Raw genomic sequence first — 15,968 nt, 5'->3', positions numbered from 1 at the left:
CTTCGTTATTTATATAATTAGCCTCGTCGTTGTTAAAAATATCCTAGTCATTATTGCTTATAACTACTTTATTATCGAATACAATATATATAGCTTACTAAGGCTCTTTACACTATATATAGGTAGTTATAATATTATCGATATTAAGATACTAGATCCTAGGCATATATTAGAAGATTTATTCTTCCTTTATATACTTATAAGTAAAAAGAGCGTCGAAGTGCTCTTATACTACGTTGCTATCTAGCGCTTCTTTATAGTCCTTAGCGACTTTAAGTTCGTCGTCTAGAATAATAATAAGGCTTAGAATAGTGGCTTGCCCTTGTTCTTTATATATAGTTTCTAAACTATTTTAGATTGCTCTAGCTATATTAACTTTCTTAACGACTATCATTTCGTTGTTATAAATGACTTTAGTAATAACGTCCTTAGTTATAGCTTAGTAGGATATATATACTCCTATAGCGTATAAAAGGGTATTAGGTATATTAGCGACCTTCATAGTATTTTCTACTTACTTTATAGCGAGGTAGGCACTCTATCTTTTCTAGGTACCGGTACTACGAGTTTTAGTAAGAGTCTTTCTTCTATAAAGAGGCATCTAGTATATAATGAAAGTTGATTATATATCTCCTTCTATAATATTAATATAGTTGTTCTTAAGTACTTTACTGTTTAACGGTGTTAAGGAGCTTAAAGAGTCGACTATATAGTTGGTCTTATCGTTATTGTAGGTTCTATATATAAGCGTATACTAATAGATAGCGGTTTATATAAATGTATATAGTTTAGCGGTAAGAACGTACAATAATTGATCATATAATGAATATAATAAATTACGATATAGGAGTATTATAGGAAATAGATATAGTAAAGATAATATATAAAGAGAAAAAAAACTACAATAGCTTATATTAAACCATTCTAGAAATAAATAAAAACAATAGTATAGTGCCTATAGCTAATAAACAATGTTGCTATCTAGTAGTAGCTAGAGAATAGAATATTATACCCTTAAAGCTTAAAGCTTTACGCCTTTATAGCAATAGGATAGCTTTCCCTAACTATTTATAGGTTAAAGTTAAGAGCGAATCTATATATAGGAAAACTAGGATAAGCAAAGTGCTTAACGAACTAAATAACTATAGTTTTATAACTAAAAACGTTGGTAATATCTAAGTAAAGGGTAAAGAGAAGGAAAACTAGGAGATCTATAAAATAGAGGACGGCGCTTATATATCTAGTGGCGATATAGCGGTGATAGATATACTAAAGTAAATATATTCTAATAAAAAAAGTATAAACGAATAAAAGAAAAAGAGGGAAATAGAAAAGGAAAGAGAAAGTCAATAATAGTATAGCTATCAATAGTCGTTGCCTTTCCTTTATAATAGCTCGACAATAACTTAGTTCTAGGATCGAGGAATCTCCTTTACTTTCTTCTATTCCTTGATAGCAATACCCTTATTATAGCGTTCCTTCTTCTAATCGATAGAATACATCTTTTTATACTCTTTAACAAGTTCCCTAGTACTATTAATAAGCTAGATATATAGGATCTACTAGTTGTCCTTAGCGGTAAATCCATTTTATTATACTAGATATTCGACTTTAGGTTTCTAGTTCCTCTAGATAATACGCTATTGTACAATTCTCTTAATCTCCTAATGCTTATCTCTATCAACGATTATAGAGCTAGGGGGTTCTACGTTATAGCTAAAAGGGTCTTTCTTCTAATCTGGTTTCTATAACTAGGAAACTAAAAATATAGGGTAGACTTTCTAACTAGCTAGGAAGTTAAGCTTATAGACGTTCCTATCGATTTTATAAATAATTTTAAATGGTTTTACCTACTATAGTAACTACTTTTGATTAAGCTTTCCTAGGAGATAGTATCTATTATATAGTCGTAGATAAACGGTGTCTCCTATTACGAACTTAGTAGGTATATACTTATTGTTATAATATATTTTTACAATAGTACTTATATAATTAATCTATTCTACTACTTCTTTCTAATACTATTCTCTAAAGACACTAATAGCTTTAGCGAAGATAACAGTGCCCTTCTTATAGTAAAGTATATCTAAGATAGAGCGTAGTTTAAAGCTATATACCAACTCGTTTAACGATCTTCTAATAGTGATTATAAATATATTGTTAAGGTTGTACTATAATGTAGGGAGAAGTAGAGGATATAAGGTTCTTAGTCTTTCTATAGCTTCTATATAGATAGCGATTTCTACTATTTAGTTTATCCTTTCTAATTAATTGTCTATCTAGAGATAATAGACTATTAAGAAAAGGAGGCTAACGCCTAGGATATAAAAGATTTCTTTCTAAAGGTTAAAGGTAAATTTAGTATCTTAGTCGCTAATAATTTATATTAGGAGTCCCTAATCTATATACGTTAGTGCTCCAAGGATTATAATTGCTTATTCCTCTACTAACACTTTGTTATTTCTAGCTATAAGAAGCTTTTTTTTACTAAACTTATAGATAATAGTGTATATAGCGTTGAGGATTAGGTATTTTTTCATTGACTATAGTATCCCTTTAGAGAGTATAGAAGGTAAATTGATAATACAATCTATAGTAATAGTATAGAAAGGCTATAGCAATATCTAAATTAGCTAAAGATCTTTAGGCTTTAGTTCTTTTAAGGTCTAGTTCTCTCTATATATTAGGCAATGCTAAATATACTTATATACTATCTAGCGCTTTTAGTTAAATATAAATACTAAGATGTTCGCTATTGTATTATCTATACTAAAGTAGTAAATGTTGTTATATATAATGGTAAAAATGTCTTTAATGTAGCTATTAGGGATATAAAGCTTCTTTGCTCTTTTATAGTTGACGTAGTAGAGGAGACTATCCTTTAGTTTATAGAGTTAAAGCTATAGCTTTTAGTATTACTTTCTTCGTAGCTCTCCTTCTTACTCTTTATATTCTCTCTACTTAACGATCTTCTTAGCTTATTCTTCTATATTATAGAGGCTCCTAATAATCTTATTATACTGTTAATCGTTAAAGTAAACTATAGTTAGCCTAGCTTTAAACTTATTACTAATAACTAGTTCGAAGGTACTAGTATCTATAGTGTAGTATTCCTTAGTATTGATCTAGGTAGTGGACTAAATGTCCTTTAGTTCGTTAGTAGCGTCTTAGGTTTCGTTAGAGGCGTCCTCCTCAAAGGTCGATAAGCGTAATAAGGCGTCTAGTACAACGTTGAGCTTTCTTAGTATATAGAAGATATTAAGGTCAAACTAAGATAGCTAGTTAATAGCGTTGGCGAGCTTTAGGTTAGCCTTTGCAAGATCTATAGTAGCGAGAGATATATACTTTACAATACCTCTAGTCGCTATATAGTCTATTAAGATGTTTATAGAGTATTAGTTTAACTATACTATCTTCTAAAGCTTCTTAACTTCCTATATAATAATAGCGACTTCTACTTTAGTACTCCTATACTTCCTTTCTACATTAGAAGTTAGGTGAGATAAAAATATAATAGGCTAGATCTCACTATTTAGGATATTTTAGTTAGGGATACTAGTGCTATTCTATTCGCTATAGAGTTAAAAGACAATTGCTCTATATCCTTTACCGCTTACATTAAGCTTAATAAATAGTAGTTTATTAGGGCGGTAATAATATAGGAAGTACTATTTATATAAGTATTCCTATAGCAACCTAAAAGACTCTAGTTCTATTAGCGTAGGCTTAAATTTAATGTTCAAAGTAAATACTTTCCTAGCGTTCTTCGACTTAGCGATAGGAAGGTCTTCGCTTACTCTTCTTTAGATAAGGAGCTTAGTTTTATAGTCCTATAGAGGCTATACTTTTACTATATACTATAGGATACCCTTATATAGCTATCTAGCTATACTAAGGTACTGTTCTAAGGTCTTAAAGATATCGAAGAACTTGAGTTTCTTAAATATAGTAAGCCTATTATCTATTTTAGCTACTCCTTCGCTATTGACTATATAGCTAAGAAGTCTTACTAACGGGTAGGCTACGAAGGATTTTTTTATTGAAATATAAATATATATCTTGTTAAAGATATTGAGAACCGTTTTAATGTACTTAAGGTACTCCTCTATTTTCTTGCTAGCGATAATAATATCGTCGATATAAGTATATACAAAGTGCTTATACTTATAGAACAAATAGTCTATAAAGCGCTATATAAAAGCTAACGAGTTTTTAAATCTTACTAGTATAACGTTTAAGCGTTCTAAACCTCTAGAACTAATAACTACTATATAGTTATAATATTCTTTTACAATTAGAAGCTAGAAGAAGAATCTAGAGGCGTTAAATACTATAAAAATTGTATTGCCTATTATTATATTTATAATATTATTTTAGTTGGGCAATAGATATATATTTAGTACTACTAACGTATTTAGGGGCTAGAGGTCTACTATAGCTCTGCCTTTCGTTTTTCTAGCAACTATATAGTAGATTATAAAGACTAGGCAAACGATAGAAGTTAGCTAATCTAAAAAGTCTATCTTTCTTTACACTTATAGCTTATTATATTTTTCGTTAACAATTACTTAGTCCTTAGTGCTTAGTAGGTAGATTCGAATAAGCTTAAGCTAGTTCTACTATCTATTGATAAATGGAATTCTTATCTTCGAATCTTCTAGTATAGGAACGATACTATAGTTACAAAAGACGTTATACTTATCTAACAATGCCTTTATTTCTTTTATATACTATTTGTCCCTACTATAGATACTTACTCCTATTGCTAACTTGATACAAAGGATATCGTCGAGTTTCTTAATGCTATAGGATAATATATAGAACTCCTACTTAGTAGGTAGCTTCTACTTATCTTCTATTAATATCTCTATTATCAGTTCTTTACTACTAGGCTCCTATTATATAGTCGTTATTATCTATATACATTTGTCATTCTTAATATTATCCTAGGTTTACTACGTAAGGTTCTATACTATTGCCTAGATGTCCTCCTCTAGGCTATATTAAAGGAAGTATCTAATATACTGTCAGTCGACAATAATGATTAAACGAGCAATGTTATTCCTTACAATGGCCTAGTATACGCTCTTCGCGTCTACGATAGTGTCTAGTACGCCTTCGATATAGGAAGCGAAGTAGAGTTTATATATCTAGCTAGCTAGATTGCTATTACCAGTGTCTATAGGCTTGAACATAGTCTTAATTAGGTATTTCGTTATAGGTATAATCGTTATAGTGTTTATAGCTTTTACTTTCTAAATGTTTCTTCTCTATTCTATATATACTCTCATCTTTATATTATAAATAGATTAAAAATAATAGGTTAATATATTAAAGTCAATCTTTACTCCATTGTAGAGTATAAAGTTAGTTCTAATCAACAGTTTTGCTTTTAATCCTTCGATAACGTTGGCTATTATAGTAAAGTAGCCTTCTACCTTAGTGCTATATACAACTCCTTAGATATAGAAGTTAAATTCGATTTGCTTTTTAACTTCTATATAAGCTCTAATACCTTTAACAAAGTATAGCTTTATATTAATCTAGCGTAGGTTCTTAGCCTACTTGGAGATAAACTACTTATTGACGAGATTAGTATTACTACCTATATTAACGTAGACCTTAGTGCCTAGTTTGCCTAAGTTTATACTAATGTTGATTATAAGGTATATTACTTGCTTATCTAGCGCCTTTAGTAGTAATATATATAGCTACGCTTCTACGATCTATTCCTTTGTTAATATAAAGTTTATTTTCTTACTATTAAGGTCGTCTTTAGTATCGTTGATATTATATCGGTAGTCTATATACTACTATTTAAGTTTATACTTGTCCTCGTCGCTATCGTCGGCTATATATTTGAATAGCTTACAATGGATTACAAAGACTTTGCTATAGACAATACATTGTTAAATTCGTAGGAGTTCTCTTAGTTTAAGCCCTAGCTAGTGAAAGTGATAATATATATAGTAGAAGCTATTGACTCCCTTGTTTTCTAACTCTTCATCTTTAGCCTTAATGTTATATTTGTTAATAAGGATATACCTAGTCTTCTCTAATATTTTATAGTAAAGGTTTACGTCCTCGTCGTCTCCTATTACTATAATTTTACTATAGTAGGCGAAGGTGCTATCTTCGAACTATTTCTTATATATATATATACGAATCTATTATAGTCGTCGAGGTCGTCTTCTCTAGTTGCTATTATCGCTTCTTCTCTAGCCCTTGAATAGTCTAACTCCTCCTCTATAGTCGTTGAATAGTTAATATCCTCTTCTACGTTTAGTTATACTATAGAAGTTTCAGTTACTAAATAGTTATACTCGGTTACTATCTTTATACTAATTGTCTCTAGGTTGCTAAAGTTTGTCCTTATCTCTTCTCTAATAGTTGTAATATCCTTTTTTACCTCTTCCTATTTAGGAGGCTCTACTATCCTCCTCATCGTCTCCTTATTCTTTATTATTGTACTCTATATTTATACTGTTAGCGATATGACTATAGCTAATAATATAGCCCTTAGTAGCGTCTTAGCAAAGCTTGTCTCTAACGATATATACTTTGGTATTGAGGATACTAAAGAATACGCCTATCTCTATAGTTATATCTAGTTCGGGGTATAGCTAGCGAAGTTCTAGATAAAGGCAGTTGTAAAGATATATTAGACGTTGCTCCTTAGTAGTATCTTTCTAAATATATATATATTTAAAGTATTCTATAGCAAATTTCTAGACTAGCTTATCTTTATAGTTGTTTATTATAGTATACTGGTTTTCGTTTAACTATTTTTCCGCTTTATATCTCTTATTATTAAACTCCTTTTTTAAATGTTTGGTCTACGCTTTTATAGATATAGTTAGTGCTACTTTTTCTAGAGTAGAGAGCTACTACTTATACTATTGTAGCGCTAATCCTTAAAGTAGGGTCTATATCTCTATACGTAGGGTCTCTTCTTTTATTAGGTAGTATCTAATGACCTAATCTATCTATTCAACCTAAAGGTTGACGTCCCTATAGTATAGCTGCTATTTGTTATATTATAAGTCCTAGGGTTCTTTAGACTTATTCTCTATATCTAGCTAAAAGAGACTAGTGTTTTAAATCTTCTATTTCAACGTAGGTATAGATGATTATAAAAATATAGTACTTCTGTCCTTAGTTTTAAGCTAATAGTCTTCTATATTTATAGCTTTATTCGCCTTTTCGATTATAATATTTAGGTTTTCTATTATTCTAGCTATCTAAGTAAGAAAGTCCTATATAGCAAAAGCGGCCTAGATGTCTATAGCTCTAGCTACTTGTCTAAAGGGTCTAACTCCTTATCTAGAGAGTCTAGTTGCTTGTCTACGTAGTAGGCTCAGCATCTCTTAGAATAGTAAAGAGACATTAGAATTGACTAAACTATCTATATATTCTGTCTTAGCGTTCTAGAGGACTATATCTAGTCTAGGAAGCTTAGATAGGTACTAAGATAGTTGACTAGACGTCTATAGCAATGGCTAAGAAGCTTAGTCGAAAGTGCTAATCAACTATACTATCGAAGATAATAGGTCTTTCTTTTTAGGTTGTTAGTTCTAAAGTAGCGAATCTTATAATCCTCTTAATAGTCTTTAGTAGCGTCTATCGAAATTATAGCTATTAACGATATAGGTCTTATATCCTTATTAAAGAATAATTGACGTATCCTAGGTCTTTAGTTGCTCTTAAAAGGTTAAGCTTAGTAGAGTTATAGGCTAATTCCTAGTTAGATTATATCTAATTTTTACTAATATTTCTAGCGATATAGCTAGTCTTAGTTACTAATTGCTAGTCCCCTAAGGCTTTAGGGTCTCTAATAGTCTCTAACTCTCTAGTACTAAGGTCTTTAGCGTTTCTTAGGTTAAGTCTTTAATCTCTAAAGCGGCGTCTTCGATCCTAGGGTCTAGAATAAGGTTCTTACTAACGGCTACTTGAACTTTACGCCTAATAATTACAAGGTAGGCGTAAAGTATATAATTATCGAGTATCTAAAAAGGAGGATGCTCTAAGACGTTTAGTTCTTAAATATACTATTATATATAATCGTCTCCTTCTAATATTGTCTTAAGGGATAGTATAGCTTCTAGGTACTTAAGTTTCTATAGGCTAATACTAATAACCTACTAAATGTTGTAGATAACCCTAAAGTCCTTAATAAACTTAAATATTTATTATATATTTCTATAAACATTTATATTTATAAGGCTTAACTTCATCTAGTTCCTAACGCCTTAAAGGTGCCTAAGGTCAAGTTAATAGTATTAATAATATAAACTAGTTCGTTATATAGTACATTTTCCAAAGCTTACTCCCTTAAAAAGAAGTATTATCTACCTTAGGCGTTGCTCTATACAACTTACTAGATGTAGTTCGTAATATCTCCTAATCCGAACTTAGCTCCCCTTAATAGGAAGAGAATAGATTCAAATCGTTAGTAGGCACTACTTATTATATGCTAATAGTGCTTAGTAACTATCTAGCGGTAAACGTATAAAGGTAAGAAAGATCAATGCTTCTTAGCCTCGTTAGCTAATAAGGCCTTACTCCTAAATACTAGTATATATTATAAAAGTATATTGATGTAGTCTAGTTCTTTACAAAGGGGTTCCAGGTAAGGTTCCCTTTTATAAGGGAACGCTCGTCACCCCTGACCGCGGTGCGGTCATGGGTGCCCTTGCCATAGTTGCGTATGACATAGTGTATATATAACTCCACTTGCTAGGCTCTCTATGCTTAGGGGGTATATGTCAGCTCTGCTCATATATATATAGACCTCGGTGCTCCTCCCACCCTATATAAGAGGAGTACCTCCCTCAATACATATGTCTCTGCATCCTGAATGGCCCCACTTTGCTGCTCTCCTCAGAAGTTCTAATACATCGTATTCGTAGCTCAGATATGTGAGTACTAGCCACGTTAAAACCAATTACTCTCTCACAAACTGGAGACATTGGATGCCCAGCATCTATCTATCCGTATCTGCAAACCATTCGTTCTCCAACAGCTCAGCAGCCGTAGGTCTGTCTCTGTAGTCCAGCTTCATCAGGTTCCAGATGAAATCGCGGTCTTGGTTGCTAATCTCTGTGGACGATGCACGCTTGAAGAGTCCCCGCTCCTTTCCTTGCTCGGTGATCTCCGTAAGTGCTTCAAGCCTCACTTCGTCGATGCCAGGAATTGTCAAGTACGACGACGGGAATGGCCCGAAATACTTGTGGAAATTCCGGACGATACCATCCACGTACATCTCGTCCTCAGGACGACAGCGCGGGGTGAATATGCTGAAGTTGCGACCATATATAAGCGAGATCATCTGAAGTGCATGACGGATGCGGTCAGTGGCACTGCGATGCACAAGGTGATGAGCAGAGAGAGTGGCAGACATACAGTAGCACCGAAAGACCAGATGTCATGAGCCGTGGTAAAGGGCATCATCAAGGTGGCTTCGGGACTTCGGAACAGCGGGGTGCCGTATGGATAGCCGCTTCTTGCCTCGTGGCTGTCCGTAGTGAGGGCATCTCCCAAATCAGCCAAGCAAACGTCCTTGAAGCGCATGTCGCCTTCTTGGCAGAGGTTGACGAGGATGTTCCGTGGCTTCACGTCTGTTCGAAGTAATTTCGTCAGTTCTCTATTCGTGGCCAGATGTACGAGTTCCGGACCAAGGGGACAAACCTGTGTGGATGTATCCTATCGCATGCAAGTCTCGCAAAGCCTGCAGGACTCGAGAACCGACATATTTGGCCTCTCGGGATGAGAGGCCCTTTTCCTTTGCAATCTCCCCGATATGACTGTCGTAGTATCTCAAGACAATGGTGGAGGACTCATCCGGTTCGGATTCCTCGGTAGCAACAGATCCTTCCGGTTTGGATCGTTCGATCACGGCAGGGTCATGGGGTCTAGCTTCCTCGATTTCGTCAATCAATGGTCGGAAGAGGGAGTTGCTCTGGAAACGGTGAAGGAGAGTCCGTTCCGTGTCGATACGTTTTGAAATATCGCGCTTGATAATGACAGTCCGATCGCTTGCGTCGCTAAGACCCAAACGACAAGGCTCCGTCAGAATACAATTGCGATGGCTGCAGGGTGACCGTGGGTCATTACTTACGTTGCTAGCCAAATCGTTGGATAGAGTTGTTTCGTAAGGGTGTAGATACCCGATTTACCCTTGAGGCTCTGGCCGGCTTTCATGGCTGAAGATGCCATGTCGGCTTGAAGCGATTGATGTCCGTCCCGCGGAGCGTGATAGGATCAGAGAGTGGGCCGTCTGAGAGTCTTCATGTCGGAGGCAGGGAGGCAGGGTGATTGGCGCGGCCCGACGTTTTCCCGTTTTCCCGATTGATGTTGCTACGGTCTCAGGTCAGAGAGGATGGTGTGTGTCCCCTTCCGCACTGTATTCCGCACCAACCAAGTCGGGTGAGGTGAGTTGGTAGACATTAAAGAGGTCCCGCCAAGACTAATTTCGGCCAATTGTCGGCTATGTTTTTACAACGTTATTACGTAGCCACCATCGCTAAGGCGTTTGCTTTATCGCCAAGGGTTACGGATATCGCTACCAAAAGAATCCACACACTGCCCTCCATTGAACTAGCAGAATTAATCGGTATTTACATAGACATAACCCTCCTCCTCTTCAACAGAACGACCTTGAACCTCCTGAACAAGCTTTTTTACGATAGTCTACTATGACATTGCTATACAGGCTCAAGCACTTACATTCAAGCTGATCGTTCAGCTTGATAATAAGTAGGCTGAAGCACTTACTAGCATTAAAACCAAGGACTTTGAACACCTAGCTGTCAAGGCTCTGGCTCGTAGCTTGGAAGGTCAAAAGCATGTTAATAGGATATTGTTTCAGCTTCTGGGCCTAGTACTGAATACCTTCATTTCTCCTAGTTAGGTAGTTAGATCTAGGAGAGCGTTGGATCTATAAGAGCGTTGGATCTAGGAGAGATTCAGAGTCGGACTCAGGGGGGATAGTGCGGGGTATAATATAATAGCTTAGCTTACAGGCTTAGCATTCAAGGCGGTGTGCGAATTCTTTTAGTAGCGACTTCCGTAGTTCGCCAGGGGTACGGGTGGCGGCGCTAGCCCTCCCCTAGTTAGGGTTTAGGTTAAGGTTAGGATATAAGTTATAGTTAGGGTACAGGTCATCTTCGTTTTCTTTTTTTTTTTCGATTTGGTTGAGTTTTCGTAAAGTTGTTGCAACGAGTCTTTGCGATTATTCGTTGTTGATGTTGCTCGAAGTCGTCGCGGCCTGCCGAGTTGTAATTACTTGTACTCGGCAGCCTCCGAAATTAGTCTTGGCGGGACCTCTTTAACGACGACCGGTGAGTTGGCGCCTCGAGTTCTCGATTGGCTGGTCAGTTCAGATGTGCGAGAGGAACCCCATCGTCACGGCCTGCGGGCCCTGCGCCCTCTGTTCTGATCGCTTGGGGCGCGCGAATCACGCGGTTAGCGACTGGCGCAATCAGTTTTCGGTTAAGACCGTGTCTGCGGAGGCCTGCTGCTCCAAGCGAGTTGTGGCTCGTTGTCGGAGATCACCATCTCGACCCCAGTCCCGAAACGACCCTACGAAGCGCGCGCTTCACTGTCCAGCGTCCAGCCGCCATTGACCATCTACCGCAGTCGTGGCGCAATCTGAGATTGGTGCTCGCCAGCATTTTCAGCCCCTTGCTGTGACTGCTTTGAGTACATGGCGATTCGCCGTTCTCTTTCTCCAACCCTTCGCTGCAAGTGGTTGACTGCAGGCGCGGTGATCCAACGGCCGTATGTGACTGCATGTTCATGCGGCCTTGGTGGTCCCCCACCGCCATCCTTCTCGTTCGGGGCGCCTCTCTGGCGACGGCTCGTGGATCGACTGGACTGGCAGATGAGGATCCCAAACCTCAGTCCCCGATCCCCGATGCTGCGGTCCGTTGGTGATGTTGGCTGCATGGGTCAGGAGCATGGGCTACATGGTCACCACGTCCAAGTCGTGACTGTCGAGGGTGCCTCGCGATGAGGCCATGGCTGGCCCGATGAGGCTTCACATACAGGACTGAAGCAAGTATATAACACCGTCCGCATGTGCCTGTGATGATGCTGCTCAACTTCCAACCCAAGCTCCAATACCTTCGTCTCTGCAACTGTGCAACACCATCCCTAGCCTCGCAGCAGCACTCATCAACTTTGTGTCCTCTTGACCCTCGCGATCTTCTATCCTCATCATGTCTTCCTGGAGAGTTATCAGCAGACAATTTGTCGGATATGCCAAACTCAGTGGCGATAGGACAATCGCAGTTTCGGTCGCGACGGAACTTGAAGGGTACAAGAGACTTCAGGTTGCTGTCGATGTCATCGGGCCGAAGTTCCTCAAGGCCGTGGAAAACGACAGCTCGCAGATTACCAGCACCGCAGATGAGGTTTGCATGAGGTTATACGCCCCAAAATCACTTCCCTCCCTGTGAACTTGTCGGATGTGGAGCTAACAACTAACACAACGTGAACCTTAGGATGCCTGATCACGATTTCAACCCTGACGAACCCACGCATTTCACTGCCGCGAACTTCGAGAAAGGGGTTCAGAAGCAGCCGTGCCACGTCAAAGCCTGAGGTATATGCCAGGCGGCCCCTGTCTCCTGCGAAGGGCTTGAGTGGAAGTCGCACCAGTGTTGGGTTTTCCGCAATGCAATGGGTTGTCTCCAGCTGTACCGCAGTTGCAGCCAATCAATGACTGTCTCCGGAACAACGGGCCGTTGGGTTGGGGTACGGACTGAGTGGCTGCGCACTAGGACCCGGTGTTCGAGCTTTTCCCTACATCTTATCTCCAGGCTGGTTCCTGTTTCTGTATAACTTATAGGACACTCCTAGTTTATTTTTTAGTTTGGTTTTGCCCCCACTTTTTGACAGGGGCTGACAGCCAACCAAACTCGGCTCTTTTACCCACCTGTTTCTTATCACTCTCTGGAATCTAAGTTCGACTGAAGCACGTTTAATATCGATAAAGCAGTGTATTAAACGCTATTTTTACTTAGCTAACTAGTTAAATATTAAAGAAAGCTATATTGCACTTAGTATCACAAAATGCTCTATAACATAGTTAGTTGCAAGTAGATAAGATAGTGTATATGCACTAGTCTGTATCTAGTGTAAGATTTTAGGCTAATAGAGATATTCTCTATCCTTTGCAGCTATAACGTACTAGCCTTATAGCGTCTGCAAATAAGTGTACGATGTTCTATTTAACTACCTTAAGGAAGGAAAAAGGAGAAGTACAAACTACAGTCTCTACGTATAGAGTTTTTCAAGTGCTTGCGAAGTAGGTTTAGACCAACGTTATTTTAGGCGCGAGGCGGGCCTACTATAGGTCTGTCTTAGGGCCGCCCCAAGTCCTAGGCGTAGCCTTATATACCTAGCCTAGGTATAGCCTAGTCTATAATATATCACCTCTACCCTATTAGGTAGTTGAATTAGAGTATATATAATATTATATTGAGCGTAGTTTAAGTCTAGTATAGCGCTAATTATAATAGACGCTACTACTTACTACTAGGTTATATAGCGCTTGCCTCGTTATTAGAGCGGCTTAGCGTAGTTGCCTACTAAGGCTTTGCTGCTTATAGCCATCTTATTACTTAGGCTTGAGTTGTTTATTTATATTACTTTAGTAAGCTACTAATTAGCCTTTCCTCACTTTATACATTTATATATTGTAACTACGTTGTACTAAGCATATCTACTAATCATATATAATCTAACTCTATCTACTATTATTTAAACTCCTCCTCTTATATAACTTCACTCTCTTATATTTTTTTCCTATATCTAATATACGCTTCTACTTTCTCTTCTACAATCTATTCTTCCCCCTTCTTATATACTGAGGAGAGCAGCGAAGTAGGGCTATACAGAATGTAGAGACATGTGTATTCAGGGAGGTGCTCCTCTTATACAAGGTGGGAGGAGCACCGAGGTCTATATATATATGTAGGCAGAGCTGATATATACCCCCTGAGCGTAAGGAGCCTAGCAAGTGGAGTCACGTATACACTAGTACGCGATATACCCCCTAGACAGGCTCGTAAGAGGCTGTCTATAGAATATATATATTGGGTACTGACTCTGGAGCTCGCTTTGCCAAGCATATTAAACAATAGCCTTTAGTATTGATCCTGCTATTATATACAATCGTAGCTATTGTACAAGTGTTGCTATACCATTGTATAAGCATTGTCTAGCTATCTACGTTAGCGAACTACGTAGTACGTTGTATACAGTTAGATTCAAAGGTTCTATTATTAATATTTAGAGGCGCTATTATTGACATTGATATAAGCGCTATTGATTATATTGTATATATTTCCTAATTGCGCTATATAGTCTATTTCTATCCCTTATTTAGGTGCGCTATTGACTTATATTTCGAATTGCATCGCCTTGATTGTAGGTTTATATTATGCAATTAAGCGTTACAATCATTTGGGTATACGCTATTATAGCTATTATTGCCCAACGTCTTAAATATACGTTTACCATTGTCGCCTATTGTTGCATTTACGCTATATAGACAATACCGTAGTACTATAGGCTAGTCGATAGCTATACTCCTAGAAGTATATAATTATAGTAAATACGCTTTAAACCTTTTTCTAAACTCTTCCTCTATAGACTATAAGTAATAGTAGTAGCATTAGCAATAACAACAACAACATTAATAACAACAATAGTAGCTATACTGTCTACTATATGCCTTGCTACCTTTAAGAAGATCTACGCTACTAAGACGGCTAAGAACAAGCCTACCCTGCTCTTAGCTACCCCCTTCAAGTCTAGCGCTAGCGTTAATAAGAAGTAAGTACATCGTAAATTACCTAGCTAATACAATATATACATCTATATATTTAATATTTATAGCAAGACCCCTACTATGCCTAAGACCCCTACTACGCTAAAGACCTCCTTCAAGTGTATAGCGCCCCCCTTCTCCTCCTCCTCTTCGAAAGAAGAAGAGAAAAAGAATGCCCTTAGAGAGGTACCCTACCTCGGCTACCTTAAGTCCGCTATATATAGCAAGAGCAATAGAGAGTGCTAGGAGGCCCCTAGTAAAGCTGTCTAGTGTATATGCTATATATATAGCAAGAAGTACTGCCCTATATAAGTGTATTAGTATAGTTGGTAGATATACTATACTAATAGAGCAGTTCTAACAATATTCTCCTAGTCGCTAAACAGTTCTTAGCTATAATATAGGGGCGTTAAGCCTCTAAGCCTAATCTTATAAGTAACAACAAATAAAATAATAAAGGAAAAGTATTGTTCTAACTATATATAGTAGGACTAGAAGAACCTATATACTACTTTATATACTCTCCTTACTATAGAGAGTAAGGACATCGATGCTAATAATAACAATGACGATAACAACGAGGAATATACGCCTATACTCGCTAAGGGTAAGGGTAAGAGCAAAGCGAAGGTGGCTACGTCTACTAAGAAGGCTAAGAAGGCTAAGAAGGAGGAGAGCAAGGAGGAGAACAAGGATAAGGATAAAGATAAGGAGAAAGCTACTCTAGGCTTTGACCTAGATACGCTAGTGTATAATATAGCTATAGCAGTGCTTGCTACGCTTACCCTTAAGAAGAAGAAGGGTAGTAAGTAGTCTTATATTTTTGTTTTTTGTTTTATAGATATAGGTACCCCCTAGTCTATTTTACGCTAGTATATACTCCTATTTTTAGTTTATTTTTATTTATATCTTATATTTTTATCTTTCTAATTATCTTTCTAAACTATATAACGTATATCTTATAGGTTAAGGAGCTCTTTAAAATATTTAAACTTCTAGCGAGTCAACACCTTTGTAAGTCTATCTATAGGCATCTCTATAGTTAGTAAATATATAACCTTGAAAGATCTCTTTATATATTTTTAACGTAGCTATATATTATAGATATCAATATAACGTAGACGACTACTAA

At 37.1% G+C, this 15,968-nt stretch overlaps 3 protein-coding genes across 3 annotated transcripts; 1 reads left to right on the top strand and 2 right to left on the bottom strand.

Moving 5' to 3' along the window:
* Window positions 1-3,878: 3,878 nt before the first annotated feature.
* THITE_2045588 (uncharacterized protein) lies at window positions 3,879-4,151 on the bottom strand (the record flags this gene model as incomplete). The annotated part of the gene is made up of 1 exon (XM_003652316.1): window positions 3,879-4,151. A coding segment is annotated over one exon (273 nt), but the record flags the coding sequence as incomplete, so codon positions are not given.
* Window positions 4,152-8,676: 4,525 nt separating this feature from the next.
* Window positions 8,677-10,392, bottom strand: THITE_2113768 (uncharacterized protein). Its single transcript, XM_003652315.1, has 4 exons — window positions 10,118-10,392; window positions 9,688-10,043; window positions 9,403-9,617; window positions 8,677-9,328 (listed from the first exon to the last, which is right to left on the bottom strand). Exons 1-4 carry the CDS (start codon window positions 10,213-10,215, stop codon window positions 8,984-8,986), a joined length of 1,014 nt encoding a protein of 337 aa, XP_003652363.1. The 5' UTR covers window positions 10,216-10,392; the 3' UTR covers window positions 8,677-8,983.
* Window positions 10,393-11,825: 1,433 nt separating this feature from the next.
* THITE_2113763 (uncharacterized protein) lies at window positions 11,826-13,010 on the top strand. Its single transcript, XM_003652314.1, has 2 exons — window positions 11,826-12,424; window positions 12,504-13,010. The coding sequence occupies exons 1-2, from the start codon at window positions 12,219-12,221 to the stop codon at window positions 12,601-12,603; spliced, it is 306 nt and encodes a 101-aa protein (XP_003652362.1). The 5' UTR covers window positions 11,826-12,218; the 3' UTR covers window positions 12,604-13,010.
* The last annotated feature ends 2,958 nt before the right edge of the window (window positions 13,011-15,968 follow it).

Source organism: Thermothielavioides terrestris, chromosome 2 (assembly GCF_000226115.1).
Source record: "Thermothielavioides terrestris NRRL 8126 chromosome 2, complete sequence".
Classification (NCBI taxonomy): domain Eukaryota; kingdom Fungi; phylum Ascomycota; class Sordariomycetes; order Sordariales; family Chaetomiaceae; genus Thermothielavioides; species Thermothielavioides terrestris.
The sequence above is the reverse complement of the archived record's forward strand: the minus strand, read 5'-3'. Positions and strand labels throughout refer to the sequence as shown.